Below are 21,263 nucleotides of genomic sequence, written 5' to 3' on the forward strand. Positions count from 1 at the left end.
GGTGTTTAAATCCAGCTGAATCACTATGTTATGGTTTGCTATATACCATTAGCTCTTGGCAGAGTTGTCACTCTATTGTGCAGAAAATCTATTTTGATATATGGCTGACTGCTTATTGTGCATTTGTGGCATGAGTTTGGTTAGTAAAACTGCTGTGCTCGGCCACATCTCCACATGGTGCTCATCTGTTATACAAAGACAACAGCCTGGGATGAGATAGGCTTATATAAAAAAAACAAAGCTTTCTGGTTTTGAACCAATGAAAATAAAGCCATGAATTTCCGTCCGTAGGCAGTTAGCCCAGTTAGTAGGATTATTATGAAAACTGTCCAAATATCTGCTTTCTGCATTCATTTTTAAGATGTTACTTTTGGAGAGTGGCCATTTAGCTAAACACTGGAAGTAAATGTCAATGCTTCATTAAAAATACTGAAAAATCAATTTATAAAACGGCTTGGAATGGCTCGCTGTTTCCCTTGCCTAATATTTTGTGAGCTTGTCCTCCACCATAGATGGACATATCCTCCATTCCTTACTCTGAATAATCCTAAACATCTGGATATCTATGAGGATAGACTATGGTTGCATCCCAAATAGCACCTCATTCCCTATATAGTGAACTACTTTTGACTAGCACCCATAGAGCTCTGGTCTAAAGTTGTGTAGGGAATAGGGTGTCATTTGGGATGCAGGCTCTCTCTCTCCTAGATCCGGTAAACGAGCTCTGAAATTCAGACCTTTTTTCTGATTGTGTCAGTAAGTAGCCTGGCCTTGGATTCCATCATAATGCATCTTCCTACAGAGACTTCCCATTTGCATCCATTATAGACTAAATAAAGAGTTAGTCTGGAGTTGTCCCAAATTCAACAATACATGCCAATATATCACTTCAGTTAGCAGAGCATTTATCCAGTTCAACAATAGCAGAGCATTTATCCAGTTCAACAATAGCAGAGCATTTATCCAGTTCAACAATAGCAGAGCATTTATCCAGTTCAACAATAGCAGAGCATTTATCCAGTTCAACACTAGCAGAGCACTAATCCAGTTCAACAATAGCAGAGCACTAATCTAGTTCAACAATAGCATAGCTCTAATCCAATTCAACAATAGCAGAGCTCTAATCCAGTTCAACATTAGCAGAGCCCTAATCCAGTTCAACAATAGCAGAGCTCTAATCCAGTTCAACATCAGCAGAGCACTAATCCAGTCCAATAATAGCAGAGCCCTAATCTAGTTCAACAACAGCAGAGCTCTAATCCATTTCAACAACAGCAGAGCCCTAATCAAGTTCAACAACAGCAGTTCACTAATCAAGTCCAACAACAGCAGAGCCCTAATCCAGTTCAACAGTAGCAGAGCCCTAATCCAGTTCAACAGTAGCAGAGACCTAATCCAGTTCAACAATAGCAGAGACCTAATCCAGTTCAACAACAGCAGAGCCCTAATCCAGTTCAACAACAGCAGAGCCCTAATCCAGTTCAACAATAGCAGAGCACTAATCTAGTTCAACAATAGCATAGCTCTAATCCAATTCAACAATAGCAGAGCTCTAATCCAGTTCAACATTAGCAGAGCCCTAATCCAGTTCAACAATAGCAGAGCTCTAATCCAGTTCAACAACAGCAGAGCACTAATCCAGTCCAACAATAGCAGAGCCCTAATCTAGTTCAACAACAGCAGAGCTCTAATCCATTTCAACAACAGCAGAGCCCTAATCAAGTTCAACAACAGCAGATCACTAATCAAGTCCAACAACAGCAGAGCCCTAATCCAGTTCAACAGTAGCAGAGCCCTAATCCAGTTCAACAGTAGCAGAGACCTAATCCAGTTCAACAACAGCAGAGCCCTAATCCAGTTCTACTGTCTCATACAGATAACTAAGCACATTAAAGAACAGAGTATTCCAAACGGCCATCTCCGAAAGACAGACACACATCTCATTGAAAATAGTGATTCAATATAACACATTAGATCCAATGATGGTTTACTAATTAATGCATTAGTGAGCTAAATTCTCGGTTCCATTATTGATGGATTTGGGCCTTTGAATAATATAGAGAGGGACAGTGACCTTTCTCTTCTTTGCCAGGAAAAGCCAACAAAAGTAGCACATCTTTTTCAGGCATTAATTAAAACTTTGACAATAACAGAAGACATTCCACGAAATGAGTGTGAAAGCCGAGTGCTTTATTGGTGCTCTTAAACGTTTTAATGTTTTTGAGTGTTTTATTGTTCTAACCCATACGTCCAATCAAAAAACAGTCAACCATCATTTTCACACCATACATTAATCCAGACACTCTTAAAGCCAGATTGGAGGAGTCTTTAGACAGATTGTAGTTTTACAGTGTATTCTGTCTGTAGGGTTGTTAGTGTGGTGGCGGGTGGGTTACGGTACTAGGGCGGTTATCTTTAGGGCAGATTGTAGCTTTACAGTGTATTCTGTCTGTAGGGTTGTTAGTGTGGTGGCGGGTGGGTTACGGTACTAGGGCGGTTATCTTTAGGGCAGATTGTAGCTTTACAGTGTATTCTGTCTGTAGGGTTGTTAGTGTGGTGGCGGGTGGGTTACGGTACTAGGGCAGTTATCTTTAGGGCAGATGATGATTCTACTGTACTGTTTGATGAGGTTCAGTACTATGGTTCATGTATGTTTTCTGTTCAGGGCAGACCTGGAAGGCAGGGATTCCCAGGGAAAACAGGTCCCGAAGGACTGAAGGTCAGATTGTATTAACGTAATGCACCATCCATCTGCCGGAGTCTATCACTCTCTCTCTATCACTCTCTCTCTATCACTCTCTCTCTATCACTCTCTCTCTATCACTATCTCTCTATCACTCTCTCTCTATCACTCCCTCTATCACGCTCTCACTCTCTCTCTATCACTCTCAATTTCTATCACTCTCTCTCTCTATCACTCTCTCTCTATCACTCTCTCCTTCTATCACTCTCTCTCTATCACTCTCTCTATCACTCTCTCCCTCTATCACTCTCTCTCTATCACTCTCTCTCTCGATCACTCTCTCTCTATCACTCTCTCTCTCTCTCTATCACTCTCTCTCTCTCTCTATCACTCTCTCTCTCTCTCTATCACTCTCTCGCTATCACTCTGTCTCTCTATCACGCTCTCCCTCTATCACTGTCTCTCTATCACTCTCTATCTCTCTATCACTCTCTCTCTCTCTATTTCTCTCTCTATCACTCTCTCTCTATCACTCTCTCCCTCTATTTCTCTCTCTATCACTATCTCTCTATCACTCTCTCTCTATAACTCTCTCTCTATAACTCTCTCTCTATCACTCTCTCACTATCACTCTCTCTCTCTATCACTCTCTCTCTATCACTCTCTCTCTCGCTCCCTCTATCACTCTATCACTCTCTCTCTATCACTCTCTCTTTATAACTCTCTCTCTATCACTCTGTCTCTCTATAACTCTCCCTCTATCACTCTCTCTCCATCCATCTGCCGGAGTCTATCACTCTCTATCAATCACTCTCTCCCTCTATCACTCTCTCTCTATCACTCTCTCCCTCTATCACTCTCTCTCTATCACTCTCTCCCTCTATCACTCTCTCTCCATCCATCTGTCTATCACTCTCTCTCTATCACTCTCTCTCTATCACTCTGTCTCTCTATCACTCTGTCTCTCTATCACTCTCTCCTTCTATCACTCTCTCTCTCTATCACTCTCTCTCTCTATCACTCTCTCTCTATTTCTCTCTCTATCACTATCTCTCTATCACTCTCTCTCTATAACTCTCTCTCTATAACTCTCTCTCTATCACTCTCTCTCTATCACTCTCTCCCTCTATTTCTCTCTCTATAACTCTCTCTCTATCACTCTCTCTCTATTTCTCTCTCTATCACTCTCTCTCTGTCACTCTCTCCCTCTATTTCTCTCTCGATAACTCTCTCTCTATAACTCTCTCTCTATAACTCTCTCTCTATCACTCTCTCTAACTCTCTCTCTATCTCTCTCTCTCTATCTCTCTCTCTCTCTCTATTTCTCTCTCTCTCTATAACTCTCTCTCTATAACTCTCTCTCTCTATAACTCTCTCTCTATAACTCTCTCTCTATCTCTCTCTATCACTCTCTCTCTATAACTCTCTCTCTATCACTCTCTCTCTATCACTCTCTCTCTCTATCACTCTCTCTCTATCACTCTGTCTCTCTCACTCTGTCTCTCTCTCTCTCTCTATCACTCTGTCTCTCTATCACTCTATCTATCACTCCCTCTATCTCTCTCACTCTCTCACTCTCTCTATCACACTCTCTCTCTCTATCACTCTCTCTCTCGCTCCCTCTATCACTCTATCACTCTCTCTCTATCACTCTCTCTCTATAACTCTCTCTCTATCACTCTGTCTCTCTATCACTCTCCCTCTATCACTCTCTCTCTATCACTCCCTCTATCACGCTCTCACTCTATCACTCTCTCTATCACTCTCTCTATCACTCTCTCTCTCTATCACTCTCTCTCTCGCTCCCTCTATCACTCTATCACTCTCTCTCCATCCATCTGCCGGAGTCTATCACTCTCTCTCTATCACTCTGTCTCTCTATCACTCTCTCCTTCTATCACTCTCTCTCTATCTCTCTCCCTATCACTCTCTCTCTCTATCACTCTCTCTCCTCTATCACTCTCTCTCTACCACTCTCAATTTCTATCACTCTCTCTCTATCACTCTGTCTCTCTATCACTCTGTCTCTCTATCACTCTCTCCCTCTATCACTCTCTCTCTATCAATCTCAATTTCTATCACTCTCTCTCTATCACGCTGTCTCTCTATCACTCTCTCTCCTTCTATCACTCTCTCTCTATCACTCTCTCCTCTATCACTCTCTCTCTATCACTCTCTCTATCACTCTCTCTCTCGATCACTCTCTCTCTATCACTCTCTCTCTATCACTCTCTCTCTATCACTCCCTCTATCACGCTCTCACTCTATCACTCTCTCTATCACTCTCTCTATCACTCTCTCTCTCTATCACTCTCTCTCTATCACTCTATCACTCTATCACTCTCTCTCTATCACTCTCTCTCTATAACTCTCTCTCTATCACTCTCTCTCTATCACTCTCTCTCTATCTCTCTCTCTATCACTCCTCTCTATCACTCTCTCACTCTATCACTCTCTCTATATCACTCTCTCTCTATCACTCTCTCTCTCTCTCTATCACTCTATCACTCTCTCTCTATCACTCTCTTTATCTCTATCACTCTGTCTCTCTATAACTCTCTCTCTATCACTCTCTCTCTATCACACTCCTCTATCACTCTCTCTATCACGCTCTCACTCTATCACTCTCTCTATCACTCTCTCTCTCTATCACTCTCTCTCTCGCTCCCTCTATCACTATATCACTCTCTCTCCATCACTCTCGGAGTCTATCACTCTCTCTCTATCACTCTGTCTCTCTATCACTCTCTCTCTATCACTCTCTCCCTCTATCACTCTCTCCCTCTATCACTCTCTCTCTCTATCACTCTCTCCCTCTATCACTCTCTCTCTCTATCACTCTCTCTCCATCCATCTATCAGTCTATCACTCTCTCTCCATCCACTCTGTCTCTCTATCACTCTCTCTCTATCACTCTGTCTCTCTATCACTCTCTCCTTCTATCACTCTCTCTCTCACTCTCCCTCTATCACTCTCCCTCTATCACTCTCTCTCTCCACTCTCAATTTCTATCACTCTCTCTCTATCACTCTGTCTCTCTATCACTCTGTCTCTCTATCACTCTCTCCCTCTATCACTCTCTCTCTATCAATCTCAATTTCTATCACTCTCTCTCTATCACGCTGTCTCTCTATCACTCTCTCCTTCTATCACTCTCTCTCTATCACTCTCTCTCTATCACTCTCTCTCTATCACTCTCTCTCTATCACTCTTCTCTATCAATCTCTCTCTATCTCTCTCTCTCTATCACTCTCTCTCTATCACTCCCTCTATCCGCTCTCACTCTATCCTCTCTCTATCACTCTCTCTTTCTCTCTCTCTCTATCACTCTCTCTCTCGCTCCCTCTATCACTCTCTCACTCTTTCTCTCTCACTCTCTCTCTATAACTCTCTCTCTCACTCTGTCTCTCTATCACTCTCTCTCTATCACTCTCTCTCTATCACTCCCTCTATCACTCTCTCTCTCTATCACTCTATATGTCTCTCTATCCTCTCTCCCTCTATCACTCTCTCTCTCTATCACTCTCACTCCTCTATCACTCTCTCCCTCTATCACTCTCTCTCTCTATCACTCTCTCCCTCTATCACTCTCTCTCTCTATCACTCTCTCTCATCCATCCCTTGAGTCTATCACTCTCTCTCTATCACTCTGTCTCTCTATCACTCTGTCTCTCTATCACTCTGTCTCTCTATCACTCTCTCCTTCTATCACTCTCTCTCTCTCACTCTCCCTCTATCACTCTCTCTCTCTATCACTCTCTCCCTCTATCACTCTCTCTCTACCACTCTCAATTTCTATCACTCTCTCTCTATCACTCTGTCTCTCTATCACTCTGTCTCTCTATCACTCTCTCCCTCTATCACTCTCTCTCTATCACTCTCAATTTCTATCACTCTCTCTCTCTATCACGCTGTCTCTCTATCACTCTCTCTCTATCACTCTCTCCTATCACTCTCTCTCTATCACTCTCTCTATCACTCTCTCCCTCTATCACTCTCTCCCTCTATCACTCTCTCTCTATCACTCTCTCTATCACTCTCTCTCTATCACTCTCTCTCTATCACTCTCTCTCTCTCTATCACTCTCTCGCTATCTCTCTCTCTCTATAACTCTCTCTCTATCACTCTCTCTCTATCACTCTCTCTCTATCTCTCTCTCTATCACTCTCTCTCTGTCACTCTCTCCCTCTATTTCTCTCTCGATAACTCTCTCTCTATAACTCTCTCTCTATCACTCTCTCTATCACTCTCTCTCTATTTCTCTCTCTATCACTCTCTCTCTATCACTCTCTCTATCACTCTCTCTCTATCACTCTCTCTCTATAACTCTCTCTCTATAACTCTCTCTCTATAACTCTCTCTCTATCACTCTCTCGCTATCACTCTCTCTCTATTTCTCTCTCTCTCTATCACTCTCTCTCTCTATAACTCTCTCTCTATAACTCTCTCTCTATCACTCTATCACTCTCTCTATAACTCTCTCTCTATCACTCTCTCTCTATCACTCTCTCTCTATAACTCTCTCTCTATCACTCTGTCTCTCTATCACTCTCTCTCTATCACTCCCTCTATCACGCTCTCACTCTCTCACTCTCTCTATCACACTCTCTCTCTCTATCACTCTCTCTCTCGCTCCCTCTATCACTCTATCACTCTCTCTCTATCACTCTCTCTATATAACTCTCTCTCTATCACTCTGTCTCTCTATCACTCTCCCTCTATCACTCTCTCTCTATCACTCCCTCTATCATGCTCTCACTCTATCACTCTCTCTATCACTCTCTCTATCACTCTCTCTCTCTATCACTCTCTCTCTCGCTCCCTCTATCACTCTATCACTCTCTCTCCATCCATCTGCCGGAGTCTATCACTCTCTCTCTATCACTCTGTCTCTCTATCACTCTCTCCTTCTATCACTCTCTCTCTATCACTCTCCCTCTATCACTCTCTCTATCACTCTCTCCCTCTATCACTCTCTCTCTACCACTCTCAATTTCTATCACTCTCTCTCTATCACTCTGTCTCTCTATCACTCTGTCTCTCTATCACTCTCTCCCTCTATCACTCTCTCTCTATCAATCTCAATTTCTATCACTCTCTCTCTATCACGCTGTCTCTCTATCACTCTCTCCTTCTATCACTCTCTCTCTATCACTCTCTCCCTCTATCACTCTCTCTCTATCACTCTCTCCCTCTATCACTCTCTCTCTATCACTCTCTCTCTATCATCACTCTCTCTCTATCACTCTCTATCTCACTCTATCACTCTCTCTATCGCTCTCTTTCACTCTCTCTCCTCTATCACTCTCTCTCTCGCTCCCTCTATCACTCTATCACTCTCTCTCTTCACTCTCTCTCTCTATCACTCTCTCTATCACTCTGTCCTCTATCTCTCTCTCTCTATCACTCTCTCTCTATCACTCCCTCTATCACGCTCTCACTCTCACTCTCTCTATCACTCTCTCTCTCGCTCCCTCTATCACTCTATAACTCTCTCTCTATCACTCTCTCTCTCTATCACTCCCTCTATCACGCTCTCACTCTATCACTCTCTCTATCACTCTCTCTCTCTATCACTCTCTCTCTCGCTCCCTCTATCACTATATCACTCTCTCTCCATCCATCTGCCGGAGTCTATCATTCTCTATCAATCACTCTCTCCCTCTATCACTCTCTCTCTATCACTCTCTCCCTCTATCACTCTCTCCCTCTATCACTCTCTCTCTCTCTATCACTCTCTCCCTCTATCACTCTCTCCCTCTATCACTCTCTCTCCATCCATCTGCCGGAGTCTATCACTCTCTCTCTATCACTCTGTCTCTCTATCACTCTGTCTCTCTATCACTCTGTCTCTCTATCACTCTCTCCTTCTATCACTCTCTCTCTCTCACTCTCCCTCTATCACTCTCTCTCTCTATCACTCTCTCCCTCTATCACTCTCTCTCTATCACTCTCTCTCTCTCTATCACTCTCTCTCTATCACTCTGTCTCTCTATCACTCTCTCTATCACTCTCTCTCTCTCACTCTATCACTCTCTCTCTCTATCACTCTCTCTCTATCACTCTCTCTCTCTATCACTCTCTCTCTATCACTCTCTCTCTATCACTCTCTCTCTATCACTCTCTCTCTATCACTCTCTCTCTATCACTCTCTCCCTCTATCTCTCTCTCTCTCTATCACTCTCTCTCTATCACTCTCTCTCTATCACTCTCTCTCTATCACTCTCTCTCTATCACTCTCTCTCTCTATCACTCTCTCTCTATCACTCTCTCTCTCTCTCTCTATCACTCTCTCTCTATCACTCTCTCTCTCTATAACTCTCTCTCTATAACTCTCTCTCTATCACTCTCTCTCTATTTCTCTCTCTATCACTCTCTCTCTATCTCTCTCTCTATCACTCTCTCTCTATCACTCTCTCTCTATAACTCTCTCTCTATAACTCTCTCTCTATCACTCTCTCTATCACTCTCTCTCTATTTCTCTCTCTATCACTCTCTCTCTATCACTCTCTCTATCACTCTCTCTCTATCACTCTCTCTCTATAACTCTCTCTCTATAACTCTCTCTCTATAACTCTCTCTCTATCACTCTCTCGCTATCACTCTCTCTCTATTTCTCTCTCTCTCTATCACTCTCTCTCTCTATAACTCTCTCTCTATAACTCTCTCTCTATCACTCTATCACTCTCTCTATAACTCTCTCTCTATCACTCTCTCTCTATCACTCTCTCTCTATCACTCTCTCTCTATCACTCTGTCTCTCTATCACTCTCTCTCTATCACTCCCTCTATCACGCTCTCACTCTCTCACTCTCTCTATCACACTCTCTCTCTCTATCACTCTCTCTCTCGCTCCCTCTATCACTCTATCACTCTCTCTCTATCACTCTCTCTATATAACTCTCTCTCTATCACTCTGTCTCTCTATCACTCTCCCTCTATCACTCTCTCTCTATCACTCCCTCTATCACGCTCTCACTCTATCACTCTCTCTATCACTCTCTCTCTCTATCACTCTCTCTCTCGCTCCCTCTATCACTCTATCACTCTCTCTCCATCCATCTGCCGGAGTCTATCACTCTCTCTCTATCACTCTGTCTCTCTATCACTCTCTCCTTCTATCACTCTCTCTCTATCACTCTCCCTCTATCACTCTCTCTATCACTCTCTCCCTCTATCACTCTCTCTCTACCACTCTCAATTTCTATCACTCTCTCTCTATCACTCTGTCTCTCTATCACTCTGTCTCTCTATCACTCTCTCCCTCTATCACTCTCTCTCTATCAATCTCAATTTCTATCACTCTCTCTCTATCACGCTGTCTCTCTATCACTCTCTCCTTCTATCACTCTCTCTCTATCACTCTCTCTATCACTCTCTCCCTCTATCACTCTCTCTCTATCACTCTCTCTCTCGATCACTCTCTCTCTATCACTCTCTCTCTATCACTCTCTCTCTATCACTCCCTCTATCACGCTCTCACTCTATCACTCTCTCTATCACTCTCTCTTTCACTCTCTCTCTCTATCACTCTCTCTCTCGCTCCCTCTATCACTCTATCACTCTCTCTCTATCACTCTCTCTCTATAACTCTCTCTATCACTCTGTCTCTCTATCACTCTCTCTCTATCACTCTCTCTCTATCACTCCCTCTATCACGCTCTCACTCTATCACTCTCTCTATCACTCTCTCTATCACTCTCTCTCTCGCTCCCTCTATCACTCTATAACTCTCTCTCTATCACTCTCTCTCTCTATCCATCTGCCTCTATCACTCTCTCTCTATCACTCTCTCTCTCTATCACTCTCTCTCTCTATCACTCTCTCTCTATCACTCTCTCCTCTATCACTCTCTCTCTATCACTCTCTCTCTCTCTATCACTCTCTCCCTCTATCACTCTCTCCCTCTATCACTCTCTCTCCATCCATCTGCCGGAGTCTATCACTCTCTCTCTATCACTCTGTCTCTCTATCACTCTGTCTCTCTATCACTCTGTCTCTCTATCACTCTCTCCTTCTATCACTCTCTCTCTCACTCTCCCTCTATCACTCTCTCTCTCTATCACTCTCTCCCTCTATCACTCTCTCTCTACCACTCTCAATTTCTATCACTCTCTCTCTATCACTCTGTCTCTCTATCACTCTGTCTCTCTATCACTCTGTCTCTCTATCACTCTGTCTCTCTATCACTCTCAATTTCTATCACTCTCTCTCTATCACGCTGTCTCTCTATCACTCTCTCTCTATCACTCTCTCCTATCCTCTCTCTCACTCTCTATCACTCTCTCTCTATCACTCTCTCTATCACTCTCTCTCTATCACTCTCTCCTCTATCACTCTCTCTCTCTATCACTCTCTCTCTCTCTCTCTATCACTCTCTCTCTATCACTCTCTCTCTCTCTATCACTCTCTCTCTCTATCACTCTCTCGCTATCACTCTCTCTCTCTCTATCACTCTCTATCTATCACTCTCTCTCTATCACTCTCTCGCTATAACTCTGTCTCTCTATCACGCTCTCCCTCTATCACTCTCTCTCTATCACTCTCTCTCTATCACTCTCTCTCTATCACTCTCTCCCTCTCTCTAACACTCTCTCTATCACTCTCTCCCTCTATCACTCTCTCTCTATCACTCTCTCCCTCTATCACTCTCTCCCTCTATCACTCTCTCTCTATTTCTCTCTCTATCACTCTCTCCCTCTATTTCTCTCTCTATCACTATCTCTCTATCACTCTCTCTCTATAACTCTCTCTCTATAACTCTCTCGCTATCACTCTCTCTCTCTATCACTCTCTCTCTATAACTCTCTCTCTCTATCACTCTCTCTCTCTATCACTCTCTCTCTCTATCACTCTCTCTCTCTATCACTCACTCTCTCTATCACTCTCTCTCTCTATAACTCTCTCTCTATCACTCTCTCTCTATAACTCTCTCTATATCACTCTCTCTCTATCACTCTCTCTCTATAACTCTATCACTCCCTCTATCACACTCTCTCTCTATCACTCTCTCTCTATCACTCTCTCTCTATCCCTCTATCACTCTATCACTCTCTCTCTATCACTCTCTCTTTATAACTCTCTCTCTATCACTCTGTCTCTCTATAACTCTCCCTCTATCACTCTCTCTCTCTATCACTCCCTCTATCACGCTCTCACTCTATCACTCTCTCTATCACTCTCTCTCTCTATCACTCTCTCTCTCGCTCCCTCTATCACTCTATCACTCTCTCTCTATAACTCTCTCTATCACTCTGTCTCTCTATCACTCTCTCTCTATCACTCCCTCTATCACGCTCTCTATCACTCTCTCTATCACTCTCTCTCTATCCCTCTATCACTCTATCACTCTCTCTCTCTATCACTCTCTCTCTATAACTCTCTCTCTATCACTCTGTCTCTCTATCACTCTCCTCTATCACTCTCTCTCTATCACTCCCTCTATCACGCTCTCACTCTATCACTCTCTCTATCTCTCTCTCTCTATCACTCTCCTCTCTCGCTCCCTCTATCACTCTATCACTCTCTCTCCATCCATCTGCCGAGTCTATCACTCTCTATCAATCACTCTCTCCCTCTATCACTCTCTCTCTATCACTCTCTCCCTCTATCACTCTCTCCCTCTATCACTCTCTCTCTCTATCACTCTCTCCCTCTATCACTCTCTCCTCTATCACTCTCTCTCCATCCATCTGCGGAGTCTATCACTCTCTCTCTATCACTCTGTCTCTCTATCACTCTGTCTCTCTATCACTCTGTCTCTCTATCACTCTCTCCTTCTATCACTCTCTCTCTCTATCACTCTCCCTCTATCACTCTCTCTCTCTATCACTCTCTCCCTCTATCACTCTCTCTCTACCACTCTCAATTTCTATCACTCTCTCTCTATCACTCTGTCTCTCTATCACTCTGTCTCTCTATCACTCTCTCCCTCTATCACTCTCTCTCTATCACTCTCTCTATCACTCTCTCTCTCTATCACTCTGTCTCTCTATCACTCTCTCTCTATCACTCTCTCCTATCACTCTCTCTCTATCACTCTCTCTATCACTCTCTCCCTCTATCACTCTCTCCCTCTATCACTCTCTCTCTATCACTCTCTCTATCACTCTCTCTCTATCACTCTCTCTCTATCACTCTCTCTCTCTATCACTCTCTCGCTATCACTCTCTCTCTCTCTATCACTCTCTATCTATCACTCTCTCTCTATCACTCTCTCGCTATAACTCTGTCTCTCTATCACGCTCTCCCTCTATCACTCTCTCTCTATCACTCTCTCCCTCTCTCTATCACTCTCTCTATCACTCTCTCCCTCTATCACTCTCTCTATCACTCTCTCTCTATCCTCTCTCCCTCTATCACTCTCTCCTCTCTATCACTCTCTCTCTATTTCTCTCTCTATCACTCTCTCTCTATTTCTCTCTCTATCTATCTCTCTATCACTCTCTCTCTCTATACTCTCTCTCTCTATCACTCTCTCTCTATCACTCTCTCTCTATCACTCTCTCTCTATCACTCTCTCTCTCTATCACTCTCTCTCTCTATCACTCTCTCTCTATCACTCACTCTCTCTATCACTCTCTCTCTATAACTCTCTCTCTATCACTCTCTCTCTATCACTCTCTCCCTCTATCACTCTCTCTCTATCACTCTCTCCCTCTATCACTCTCTCCCTCTATCACTCTCTCTATCACTCTCCCTCTATCCTCTCTCCCTCTATCACTCTCTCTCTCGCTCCCTCTATCCACTCTATCAGTCTATCACTCTCTCTTTATAACTCTCTCTCTATCACTCTGTCTCTCTATAACTCTCCTCTATCACTCTCTCTCTCTATCACTCCCTCTATCACGCTTCTATCACTCTCTCTCTCTCTCTCCCTCTATCCTCTCTCTCTCTCTCTCTATCTCTCTCACTCTGTCTCTCTATCACTCTCTCTCTATCACTCTCTCTCTATCACTCCCTCTATCACTCTCTCACTCTATCACTCTCTCTATCACTCTCTCTCTCGCTCTCTATCACTCTATCACTCTCTCTCTATCACTCTCTCTCCTTTATAACTCTCTCTCTATCACTCTGTCTCTCTATAACTCTCCCTCTATCACTCTCTCTCTCTATCACTCTCTCTTCTCTCACTCTCTCTCTCTATCACTCTCTCTATCACTCTCTCTCTCTATCACTCTCTCTCTCTATCACTCTCTCTCTATCACTCTCTCTCCATTCATCTCGGAGTCTATCTCTCTATCAATCACTCTCTCTCTATCACTCTCTCTCTATCACTCTCTCCCTCTATCACTCTCTCTCTATCACTCTCTCTCTCTCTATCACTCTCTCTCTATCACTCTCTCCCTCTATCACTCTCTCTCCATCCATCTCCGGAGTCTATCACTCTCTCTCTATCACTCTGTCTCTCTATCACTCTGTCTCTCTATCACTCTGTCTCTCTATCACTCTCTCCTCTATCTCTCTCTCTCTCTCTCTCTCTCTATCTCTCTCTCTCTATCACTCTCTCCCTCTATCACTCTCTCTCTACCACTCTCAATTTCTATCACTCTCTCTCTATCACTCTGTCTCTCTATCACTCTGTCTCTCTATCACTCTCTCCCTCTATCACTCTCTCTCTATCACTCTCTCTCTATCACTCTCTCTCTCTATCACTGTCTCTCTATCACTCTCTCTCTCTCTCTCTATCTTTCTCTATCACTCTCTCTATCACTCTCTCTCTATAACTCTCTCCCTCTATCACTCTCTCTATCACTCTCTCTATCACTCTCTCTCTATCACTCTCTCTCTATCACTCTCTCTCTCTATCACTCTCTCGCTCTATCACTCTCTCTCTATCACTCTCTCTATCTATCACTCTATAACTCTCTCTCTATAACTCTGTCTCTCTATCACTCTCTCCTCTATCACTCTCTCTCTATCACTCTCTCTCTCTATCACTCTCTCTCTCTCACTCTCTCTCTCTATCACTCTCTCCCTCTATCACTCTCTCTATCACTCTCTCTCTATCACTCTCTCTCTATTTCTCTCTCTATCACTCTCTCTCTATCACTCTCTCCCTCTATTTCTCTCTCTATCACTATCTCTCTATCACTCTCTCTCTATAACTCTCTCTCTATAACTCTCTCGCTATCACTCTCTCTCTCTATCACTCTCTCTCTATAACTCTCTCTCTCTATCACTCTCTCTCTCTATCACTCTCTCTCTCTATCACTCTCTCTCTCTATCACTCTCTCTCTCTCTATCACTCTCTCTATAACTCTCTCTCTATCACTCTCTCTCTATAACTCTCTCTATATCACTCTCTCTCTATCACTCTCTCTCTATAACTCTATCACTCCCTCTATCACACTCTCACTCTATCACTCTCTCTATCACTCTCTCTATCACTCTCTCTCTCGCTCCCTCTATCACTCTATCACTCTCTCTCTATCACTCTCTCTTTATAACTCTCTCTCTATCACTCTGTCTATCTATAACTCTCCCTCTATCACTCTCTCTCTCTATCACTCCCTCTATCACGCTCTCACTCTATCACTCTCTCTATCACTCTCTCTCTCGCTCCCTCTATCACTCTATCACTCTCTCTCCATCCATCTGCCGGAGTCTATCACTCTCTATCAATCACTCTCTCCCTCTATCACTCTCTCTCTATCACTCTCTCCCTCTATCACTCTCTCCCTCTATCACTCTCTCCCTCTATCACTCTCTCTCCATCCATCTGCCGGAGTCTATCACTCTCTCTCTATCACTCTCTCCCTCTATCACTCTCTCTCTCTCTATCACTCTATCACTCTCTCCCTCTATCACTCTCTCTCCATCCATCTGCCGGAGTCTATCACTCTCTCTCTATCACTCTGTCTCTCTATCACTCTGTCTCTCTATCACTCTCTCCTTCTATCACTCTCTCTCTCTCTATCACTCTCCCTCTATCACTGTCTCTCTCTATCACTCTCTCCCTCTATCACTCTCTCTCTACCACTCTCAATTTCTATCACTCTCTCTTATATCACTCTGTCTCTCTATCACTCTGTCTCTCTATCACTCTCTCCCTCTATCACTCTCTCTCTATCACTCTCAATTTCTATCACTCTCTCTCTCTATCACTCTCTCTCTATCACTCTCTCCTTCTATCACTCTCTCTCTATCACTCTCTCCCTCTATCACTCTCTCCCTCTATCACTCTCTCCCTCTATCACTCTCTCTCCATCCATCTGCCGGAGTCTATCACTCTCTCTCTATCACTCTCTCCCTCTATCACTCTCTCTCTCTCTATCACTCTATCACTCTCTCCCTCTATCACTCTCTCTCCATCCATCTGCCGGAGTCTATCACTCTCTCTCTATCACTCTGTCTCTCTATCACTCTGTCTCTCTATCACTCTCTCCTTCTATCACTCTCTCTCTCTATCACTCTCCTCTATCACTGTCTCTCTCACACTCTCTCCCTCTATCACTCTCTCTCTACCACTCTCAATTTCTATCACTCTCTCTTATATCACTCTGTCTCTCTATCACGCTCTCCCTCTATCACTGTCTCTCTATCACTCTCTCCCTCTATCACTCTCTCTCTCTCTATCACTCTCTCTCTATCACTCTCTCCCTCTATTTCTTTCTCTATCACTCTCTCTCTATCACTCTCTCTCTATCACTCTCTCTCTATAACTCTCTCTATCACTCTCTCTCTATCACTCTCTCTCTCTATCACTCTCTCTCTATCACTCTCTCTCTATTCCCTCTATCACTCTATCACTCTCTCTCTATCACTCTCTCTTTATAACTCTCTCTCTATCACTCTGTCTCTCTATAACTCTCCCTCTATCACTCTCTCTCTATCACTCTCTCTCTATCACTCTCTCCCTCTATCACTCTCTCCCTCTATCACCCTCTCTCTCTCTCTATCACTCTCTCCCTCTATCACTCTCTCCCTCTATCACTCTCTCTCTATCACTCTCTCTCTATCACTCTCTCTCTCTATCACTCTCTCGCTATCACTCTCTCTCTCTCTATCACTCTCTCGCTATCACTCTGTCTCTCTATCACGCTCTCCCTCTATCACTGTCTCTCTATCACTCTCTCCCTCTATCACTCTCTCTCTCTCTATCACTCTCTCTCTATCACTCTCTCCCTCTATTTCTTTCTCTATCACTATCTCTCTATCACTCTCTCTCTATAACTCTCTCTCTATAACTCTCTCTATCACTCTCTCGCTATCACTCTCTCTCTCTATCACTCTCTCTCTATCACTCTCTCTCTCTCCCTCTATCACTCTATCACTCTCTCTCTATCACTCTCTCTTTATAACTCTCTCTCTATCACTCTGTCTCTCTATAACTCTCCCTCTATCACTCTCTCTCTATCACTCCCTCTATCACTCCCTCACTCTATCACGCTCTCTCTCTATCACTCTCTCTATCACTCTCTCTCTATCACTCTCTCTCACTCCCTCTATCACTCTATCACTCTCTCTCCATCCATCTGCCGGAGTCTATCACTCTCTATCAATCACTCTCTCCCTCTATCACTCTCTCTCTATCACTCTCTCCCTCTATCACTCTCTCCCTCTATCACTCTCTCCCTCTATCACTCTCTCTCTCTCTCTATCACTCTCTCCCTCTATCACTCTCTCTCTATCACTCTCTCCCTCTATCACTCTCTCTCTATCACTCTCTCTCTCTCTCTATCACTCTCTCTCTCCCTCTATCACTCTCTCCCTCTATCTGCCGGAGTCTATCACTCTCTCTCTATCACTCTGTCTCTCTATAACTCTGTCTCTCTATCACTCTCTCCTTCTATCACTCTCTCTCTCTATCACTCCCTCTATCACTCTCTCTCTCTATCACTCTCTCCCTCTATCACTCTCTCTCTACCACTCTCAATTTCTATCACTCTCTCTCTATCACTCTGTCTCTCTATCACTCTGTCTCTCTATCACTCTCTCCCTCTATCATTCTCTCTCTATCACTCTCAATTTCTATCACTCTCTCTCTCTATCACGCTGTCTCTCTATCACTCTCTCTCTATCACTCTCTCCTTCTATCACTCTCTCTATCACTCTCTCTATCACTCTCCCTCTATCACTCTCTCTCTATCACTCTCTCCTTCTATCACTCTCTCTATCACTCTCTCTATCACTCTCTCTCTATCACTCTCTCTCTATCACTCTCTCTCTATCACTCTCTCTCTATCACTCTCTCTCTCTATCACTCTCTCGCTATCACTCTGTCTCTCTATCACGCTCTCCCTCTATCACTGTCTCTCTATCACTCTCTCTCTCTCTATCACTCTCTCCCTCTATCACTCTCTCTCTCTCTCTCTATCACTCTCTATCTATCACTCTCTCTCTATCACTCTCTCGCTATAACTCTGTCTCTCTATCACGCTCTCCCTCTATCACTCTCTCTATCACTCTCTCTCTCTATCACTCTCTCTCTCTATCACTCTCTCCCTCTCTCTATCACTCTCTCTATATCACTCTCTCCCTCTATCACTCTCTCTATCACTCTCTCTCTATCACTCTCTCCCTCTATCACTCTCTACCTCTATCACTCTCACTCTCTCTATCACTCTCTCTCTATCACTCTCTCTCTCTATCACTCTCTCCCTCTATCACCTTCTATCACTCTCTCTATATCACACTCTCTCTATATCACACTCTCTCTCTATCACTCTCTCTCCATCACTCTCTCCCTCTATCACTCTTTCTCTCTATCACTCTCTCCCTCTATCACTCACTCTCTCTATCACTCTATCAATCCATCTGCCAGAGTCTATCACTCTCTATCACTCTCTCTATCACTCTCTCTCTCTATCACTCTCTCTCTATCACTCTCTCTCTCTACCACTCTCTCCCTCTATCACTCTGTCTCTCTATCACGCTCTCTCTATCACTCTCTCCCTCTATCACTCTCTCTCTCGCTATCACTCTGTCTCTCTATCACGCTCTCCCTCTATCACTCTCTCTCTCTCTATCACTCTCTCCCTCTATCACTCTCTCTTCCTATCACTCTCTCTCTATCACTCTCTCCCTCTATCACTCTCTCCCTCTATCACTCTCACTCTCTCTCTATCACTCTCTCCCTCTATCACTCTCTCTCTATCACTCTCTCTCTCTATCACTCTCTCTCTATCACTCTCTCTCCATCACTCTCTCTCTGTCACTCTCTCTCATCACTCTCTCCCTCTATCACTCTTTCTCTCTATCACTCACTCCCTCTATCACCCTCTATCTATCCCTCTCTCTCTCTATCACTCTCTCCCTCTATCACTCTCTCTCTATCACTCTCTTTCTCTATCACTCTCTCTATCACTCTCTCCCTCTATCACTCCCTACCTCTATCACTCTCACTCTCTCTCTATCACTCTCTCCCTCTATCACTCTCTATCTATCCCTCTCTCTCTCTATCACTCTCTCCCTCTATCACTCTCTCTATATCACACTCTCTCTCCATCACTCTCTCCCTCTATCACTCTTTCTCTCTATCACTCTCTCCCTCTATCACTCACTCTTTCTCACTCTATCAATCCATCTGCCAGAGTCTATCACCCTCTATCACTCTCTCTATATCACACTCTCTCTCTATCACTCTCTCGCTATCACTCTGTCTCTCTATCACGCTCTCCCTCTATCACTGTCTCTCTATCACTCTCTCTCTCTCTATCACTCTCTCCCTCTATCACTCTCTCTCTCTCTCTCTATCACTCTCTATCTATCACTCTCTCTATCACTCTCTCTCTATCACTCACTCTCTCTCTCTATCACTCACTCTCTCTCTATCACTCTCTCTCTCTATATCACTCTGTCTCTCTATCACGCTCTCCCTCTATCACTGTCTCTCTATCACTCTCTCTCTCTCTATCACTCTCTCCCTCTATCACTCTCTCTCTCTCTCTCTCTCTATCACTCGCTATCACGCTCTCCCTCTATCACTCTCTCTCTATCACTCACTCTCTCTCTATCACTCTCTCTCTCTCTCTATCACTCTCTCTCTATCACTCTCTCCCTCTCTCTATCACTCTCTCTCTATCACTCTCTCTCTATCACTCTCTCTCTCTACCACTCTCTCCCTCTATCACTCTGTCTCTCTATCACGCTCTCTCTATCACTCTCTCCCTCTATCATTCTCTCTCTCACTATCACTCTGTCTCTCTATCACTCTCTCTCTCTCTATCACTCTCTCCCTCTATCACTCTCTCTTCCTATCACTCTCTCTCTATCACTCTCTCCCTCTATCACTCTCTCCCTCTATCACTCTCTATCTATGCCTCTCTCTCTCTCCCTCTATCACCCTCTATCACTCTCTCTATATCACACTCTCTCTATCTCACTCTCTCTCTCGCTATTACTCTGTCTCTCTATCACGCTCTCCCTCTATCACTCTCTCTGTCTCTATCACTCTCTCTCTCTCTACCACTCTCTCCCTCTATCACTCTCTATCACTCTCTCTATCACTCTCTCTCTATCTCACTCTCTCTCTCGCTATTACTCTGTCTCTCTATCACGCTCTCCCTCTATCACTCTCTCTGTCTCTATCACTCTCTACCACTGTCTCACTCTATCACTCTCTCTATCACTCTCTCTGTCTCTATCACTCTCTCTCCTCTATCACTCTCTCCCTCTATCACTCTCTCTATCACTCTCTCCCTCTATCACTCTCTCTATCACTCTCTCTCCATCACTCTCTATCTATCACTCTCTCTCCATCACTCTCTCTCTCTATCACTCTCTCTATCTTTCTCTCTCTATCACTCTCTCTCCATCACTCTCTCTCTGTCACTCTCTCCATCACTCTCTCCCTCTATCACTCTTTCTCTCTATCACTCTCTCCCTCTATCACTCACTCTCTCTATCACTCTCTCAATCCATCTGCCAGAGTCTATCACTCTCTCTCTCTATCACTCTCTGTCTCTATCACTCTCTCTATATCACACTCTCTCTCTCTATCACTCTCTCTATCACTCTCTCTCTACCACTCTCCCCCTCTATCACTCTCTATCACTCTCTCTATCACTCTCTCTCTATCTCACTCTCTCTCTCGCTATTACTCTGTCTCTCTATCACGCTCTCCCTCTATCACTCTCTCTCTCTCTATCACTCTCTCTCTCTCTATCACTCTCTCCCTCTATCACTCTCTCTATCACTCTCTCTATCACTCTCTCCCTCTATCACTCTCTCTATCACTCTCTCTCCATCACTCTCTATCTATCACTCTCTCTCCATCACTCTCTCTCTCTATCACTCTCTCTATCTTTCTCTCTCTATCACTCTCTCTCCATCACTCTCTCTCTGTCACTCTCTCTCATCACTCTCTCCCTCTATCACTCTTTCTCTCTATCACTCTCTCCCTCTATCACTCACTCTCTCTATCACTCTCTCAATCCATCTGCCAGAGTCTATCACTCTCTCTCTCTATCACTCTCTGTCTCTATTACTCTCTCTATCACTCTCTCTATCACTCTCTCTCTATCACTCTCTCCCTCTATCACTCCCTACCTCTATCACTCTCACTCTCTCTCTCTATCACTCTCTCCCTCTATCACTCTCTATCTATCCCTCTCTCTCTCTCCCTCTATCACCCTCT

The 21,263-nt window shown here is 44.0% G+C and overlaps 1 protein-coding gene across 3 annotated transcripts in view; it reads left to right on the plus strand.

Annotated features, from left to right (window-relative positions):
• Positions 1 to 21,263, plus strand: part of LOC115140708 (collagen alpha-1(XXVII) chain B-like) — a 122,958-nt gene that overhangs the window by 72,416 nt on the left and 29,279 nt on the right. For all 3 annotated transcript variants that reach the window (XM_065026810.1, XM_065026811.1, XM_065026809.1), the window contains exon 23: positions 2,666 to 2,719. In XM_065026810.1, coding sequence (XP_064882882.1) covers positions 2,666 to 2,719 — 54 coding nt within the window. The remainder of the gene's footprint in view (positions 1 to 2,665; positions 2,720 to 21,263) is intronic.

This window comes from Oncorhynchus nerka, linkage group LG13 (genome assembly GCF_034236695.1).
Source record: "Oncorhynchus nerka isolate Pitt River linkage group LG13, Oner_Uvic_2.0, whole genome shotgun sequence".
In the NCBI taxonomy this organism is placed as follows: domain Eukaryota; kingdom Metazoa; phylum Chordata; class Actinopteri; order Salmoniformes; family Salmonidae; genus Oncorhynchus; species Oncorhynchus nerka.